Consider the following 5,748-nt stretch of genomic DNA (forward strand, 5'->3'; position numbering starts at 1 on the left):
TATGAGGATTTCAAGCACCCGTACGAACCCTGAATATTGGTCGGGGACACGCCTTGCGGAGGACACGAGGGGGGAACAAAACTCCAATAATACAGTTTTAAAATCAATCCAATAATAAATATTTTGAGGTCATTGAACTAGCAAAAGGGGAGAAAAGTTAAGTTGCTACAGCAACTTGACAACTTTTGCTTTCAACTTGCCCAACATCGCTGCAGAGGCGGTTCAGCTGGGATGGAGGGAGGGAAGAGGCGGTATGATGCAGGTTGGCCGCTGTGCTCCGTGACTTTAAAAGCAGCCTGAGCGAAAAAAGTTGCCAAGATACCAGTTTTGCTTGCCGAGAAGAGGAAAGAAGAAAGGTGACCAGTGAGTGGGACACATTCGTACCGGTGGGGATCGTCGCCATTGCGGATTGGATGCTTGTTCAGCATCGGCAACTTTTGACCACTTTTGATTCATTTCGAACACGTTTTGAAGTCAACCAAGATGGCCTGCAGCGGACCTATTTTGCCTTCGTTTGCTACTTTTTCGATTCCGAAAGACGAAGTAAGTCACTTGGTTTCATGTTGACTCTTATGGCAACAAGTTGTTTACGTTGAGTAGCACAAGTAGTAGGGTTGGGAATTCCGTCTCTATTAAGAGAAACGGCTCTTTTGGATCAGCTCACAGAAAAGAGTCGTTTAGAAGTTTAAATCAGAAAGTTTCCTTGTAAAGCCGTTACGTTTGCGAACGACACACCAATAACAAATTGGCGGAACGACTGCCAAGGGGTGAGCAAGTACAGTGGGATCTCGCTTTTTCGCGGTTCCACGTTCGCGGGTTCGGAGCTTCGCGGGTCTAAAAAATAATAATAATAAAATATATTTTTTTTTAAGCATTTTTGAAGGGGCATCGCTACTTCGCAGATTTTCACTTTTCCTGGGTGGTTTTGGTCCCCATTAACCGGGTCAAAAAATAATAATAATAATAAAATAAAATAATAAAAAAATAAAATAAAAAATAAGCATTTTTGAAGGGGCGTCGCTACTGCGCGGATTTTCTATTTTCGCGGGTGGTTTTGGTCCCCATTAACCGCAATAACCGAGGGATTACTACATTTGGAGTCGGAGGGGCACACTGAGTTAAAAAATGTGGTCAAGGGGCCAATCCAGAAGATGGGTCCATTTTTTTTCATTTCGGAAGAATTGTACTAGCAGACATCCATAATAAAACTCACTTTATTGGATATTTTAAACCTTTTTAACAAATAAAAAACGAAAAAGTGGGTGTGCAAAATAATTCAGCCCCTTTATTTTTAGTGCAGCAAACATTGTCCAGAAGTTCAGTCAGGATCTCTGAATGTTCAATGTTGATCTAGATGACTAACGATGATGAATGGAATCCACCTGTGTGTGATCAAGTCTCTGTATAAATGTACCTGCACTGTGATAGTTTCAGAGGTCTGTTTAAAGCGCAGAGAGCATCATGAAGAATAAGGAACACACCAGGCAGGTTCGAGATACTGTTGTGGAGATCTGTTTTTAACTAGCTTAGTTTCATCAAATTGGGTTTGAAACGCTCACAATTAAATCTAAATTATACATCAGGTCTCTGTTTTAAGCACTTCATTGGATTTTGTAGTTTTTTTGTCTGTAGTTTTCTTGTAGTATTTTGTTGCATATATGCAGTAGTTTTTTTTTTAGAATTTTAATTGTTGTATACCTGTAGTATTTTTGTAGTAATACTGTAGTTGTATTTTAGTAGTATTTCTATTGCAATATTTTTGTAATAGTATTTTTGTAGTATTCCCCGCGTAGTATTTTTGTAGTATATCTGTAGAATATTGGTATTACTGTAGTAGTATTTTTCTACTCTTTCCATAATAGTATTTTAGTAGTAGATCTGTATTTTGTAGTCTTACTATGGTTGTTTTTGTACTATATCCTTGGTAGTATTTTTATCGTACATCTGTAATAGTTTTGGTGTAATACTGTAGTTGTATTTTTGTAGTATTTCTGTCAGAATATTTCTGTAATAGTATTTTTGTAGTATTCCTCACGTAGTATTTTTGTAGTATTCCTCACGTAGTATTTTCGTAGAATATTGGTATTACTGTAGTAGTATTTTTCTACTCTTTCCATAATATTATTTTTGTAGTAGATCTGTATTTTGTAGTCTTATTATGTTTTTTTTGTACTATTTCCTTGGTAGTATTTTTATCGTACATCTGTAATAGTTTTGGTGTAATACTGTAGTTGTATTTTTGTAGTATTTCTGTCAGATTATTTCTGTAATAGTATTTTTGTAGTATTCCCATCATAGTATGTTTGTAGAATATCTGTTCGATTTTTGTAGTATTTCTGTCGTGATATATATATATATATATATATATATATATATATATATATATATATATATATATATATATATACAGTAATAGTAACGACAATATACTTTACAAATTGTATTAAGAACGTGTTACATATTTTGTTCCCAAAATAAAGTTTTTGCATTCCAGGAACAGGTTTCTTTGTAACGCGTTCCACCCAACAGTTCATACAATAATGGTTCAGTCTATTTGTTGCCGTTACGTGTTTTAATGTTGTCTGGCAGCAAACAAAGGTTGTATCTTAAAGTCAGCTGGATTAGTGTCCTACAGGAGGTAAAGCGCTCGTCTTGGGATCAAGAGATCGCAGGTTCGATTCCCGGCTCCTCCGTGTTATATGTCGAAGTGTCCTTGGGCAAGACACTGAATCCCTAATGCCCCCAATAAGCAGGTCGGTGCCTTGCATGGCTGCATGGCCGCTATTGGTGTGTGATTGTGTGTGTGAATGGGTAAGTGTGAAGCACAGTGTAAGACGCTTTTAGGTCTTCAGTGACTTGAAAAGTTTGCAGTGCTTGGCGATCAGACCTCAGAGCTCGCCTTAGTAGCATTTTCATTTGACTCCTTTTTGAAAAAGTACTGCTGTGTTGTAAAAACAGCTTCCAGTTGCTTCACCATTTCACAGCGTTCGTTTCCAGGTAGCTTTTACTAGTCGGCATGTTTCCTCTGCATTGTTCAAAAGTAAATGTATTGGAGACTGCAATTGGAGCGGTATTAGCTCAGGAGATAGAGCGCTCGTCTTGGGAACATGGTTCGATTCCTGGCTCCTCTGTGTTATATGTCGAAGTGTCCTTGGGCAAGACAGTGAATCCCTAATGCCCCCAATAAGCAGGTTGGCGCCTTGCATGGCTGCACGGCCGCTATTGGTGTGTGAGTGTGTGTGTGAAAGGGTAAGTGTGAAGCACATTGTAAAGCGCTTTGGGAGATCTTCATTGACTTTAAAAGAGCTATAGAGATGTAGACCATTTACCGTTTGCGCTAGCTCCAATGACCTCAAGCTAATTTATGTTAATGTTGACTCTTTGCTTTTGCCGGAAGGGACCCAGAAAAGATGAAGACCTGGACACCTTCCTTGATTTGGACTTTATCCTAGCCCACAGTGACCTGAATGCAAACGCCACAGCAACCAACGAATCTGCCTCTTACCTGACTCCGAACAACGAGAATGCTGCTTACCTGCGGCAGGACTCCGTGTCTGTGCCAGACCTGACCACAGAGCCTCACCCTTCATCTCCGTACAACACCCTGATGGCTGAGCTGCTGCAATGTGACCTGGACAATAACAACTTCCAATCAGGAAGTTTGGGCGTCCAAGGTGGTTTCTTCATCACCTCGCCGGCTTTCCAGGGCTCCTCAGGATCCTCTCTAAACATGGGACCTTCCTTCTCAGACACTCTTTCGTGCATCAAGCAGGAGCCTGACTCCTACGAACCTCTGATGGGTGACGTGCCGAAGACCAAGGTGAAGCAGGAGGGTGGCAGAGTAGCATCCTGCTTCCATGCTAGCTCACCTGTTCAAGGAGCAGGAACCCTGACTCCGCCCCTCAGCCCGAATGAAATCACAACCTTCCCGCATACATTGAATAACCAACACCACTATCATCACCAGGAGCTTGAGTTTCCCTCTGGAGTGCATCGCCACTTTCCGGCCTTTTACGAACCGCCGACATGGCAACAGCATTTCAGTATGGGCCAGCAGGCGGCGCTGACGCCGCCGTCGTCCCCGTTAGACTTTATGAACGGCAAGCCTCGAAGAGGGAGGCGTACTTGGCCACGCAATCGCACCGCCACCCACACGTGCACGTATGCCGGATGCATCAAGACATACACCAAGAGCTCGCACCTCAAGGCACACCTCAGGACGCATACAGGTAAGCGTCCCTCTAAGCTGTGCGCAATTGCGCACTACCCAGAGATTTTCCGCGCACAAGAAAATCTAGCCAGCTCACAAAAATCAGGGCTCGAAATTTCTAATAAAGAAGAGAATTAAGTCAAAGTTACAGTACATGAAGGTAAAAATACACGGGTTCCCCTGACGTTCTAAATGCGACATTTTGAAGTTAAGGTCGAAGTAGAACGAAGTTGAGTAAAGTCAGTAGAGTTTTTCGAGAACCGGCTTCTTTGGCTCGGCTCACTAAAAGGAACCGGCTCTTTCGGGTCCCAAACGGCTCTTCAGATTGTTTTTGCTTCTTTCATCCCTATAAGACCAAATATTATCTAAAATTATGCACAAAATGACTTAATGGAAGGGGGGAAATAGAACAAAAAATACAATACCAAATTGAAATTGCATTGCCGGAAACTCAGCAAAATGTCACTTGATGTCAAGTTTTGGACATGTCTGATAACGATTTAGTTGCCACACTTGGGATTGCTGTTGCTCACTGTTGTTTCAAGCGTTGCTCACTGACTTTGTGTGAACGCTCAGACCCGTAAGGAAAATTACAGGGAACATTGTGTTGCCCCCTTTCAGGTGAAATGACCGTTTGTTGTCTTTTCCAGGAGAGAAACCTTACCACTGCACATGGGAAGGATGCGGCTGGAAGTTCGCCCGCTCTGACGAACTGACGCGTCACTTCCGCAAACATACCGGGCACAAGCCCTTCCGGTGCCACTTGTGCGAACGGGCCTTCTCCCGGTCAGATCATCTAGCGTTGCACATGAAGAGGCACACGTGACACATGCCTGAGAAGTAAAAAGAAGCGAAGCCTTTCGTTACAAACCCTAAATTCCAGACAACAGAGCGCAAAGCAAAGCAGCATGCGCAGATTGAAGAACAAAACTCAATTTTGTCTTTGCCACACCAGATTTCAAGCTGAAGGCTTAAACAGCCATAAAAATGAACTAATTTACATCCATTTCTTACAAAGTAAGCCTAGCCCCAACCGCGTGGGGAATTTCAAGTCACCAACAGCTGTTTCAGCTACGCCAGGGGTAGGTAACCTATGGCTCGGGAGCCATATATGGCTCTTTTTATGAGTACGTATGGCTCCGAAATAAAATGTAACTATTGCACATCTCTGAGTGGCGTTCCAAAGTCAAGTGATTTCATCCTGATTTTGGTCCATATAAAGCCGAAGCAACTTAATGCAGAAGTTCGATAAGGAACCATTTCAACTGATAAAAAAAAATGCTGGCAAACGACTTTGATTGGGTGAGCAGTTCAGTTGGGCGGATCCCTGCACACAGCCCAAGGCACTTCCTTCTCTCTCTCTCTCTTTCTCTCTCTCGCTTAGTGCAGTCTACATCGAAAGTGAATGTGACGATATGCTTATCGTTTGCAGTAATTTGTGACATTTTTACAAAAGAACTTTGCATGCACATTGTTTTGAAACCGTTATTAAGGACAAATAAAATGGAAAAAAATTGCCTCAACACTCAAGACAAATT

General features: G+C 42.0%; 1 protein-coding gene across 1 annotated transcript; it reads left to right on the forward strand.

Moving 5' to 3' along the window:
* Positions 1-336: 336 nt before the first annotated feature.
* Positions 337-5,087, forward strand: LOC148355412 (uncharacterized). The gene is made up of 3 exons (XM_088349526.1): positions 337-543; positions 3,398-4,229; positions 4,861-5,087. Exons 1-3 carry the CDS (start codon positions 484-486, stop codon positions 5,034-5,036), a joined length of 1,068 nt encoding a protein of 355 aa, XP_088205652.1. The 5' UTR covers positions 337-483; the 3' UTR covers positions 5,037-5,087.
* The last annotated feature ends 661 nt before the right edge of the window (positions 5,088-5,748 follow it).

Source organism: Urocampus carinirostris, chromosome 12, assembly GCF_059441175.1.
Source record: "Urocampus carinirostris isolate Australia breed hairy pipefish chromosome 12, RoL_Ucar_1.0, whole genome shotgun sequence".
In the NCBI taxonomy this organism is placed as follows: Eukaryota; Metazoa; Chordata; class Actinopteri; order Syngnathiformes; family Syngnathidae; genus Urocampus; species Urocampus carinirostris.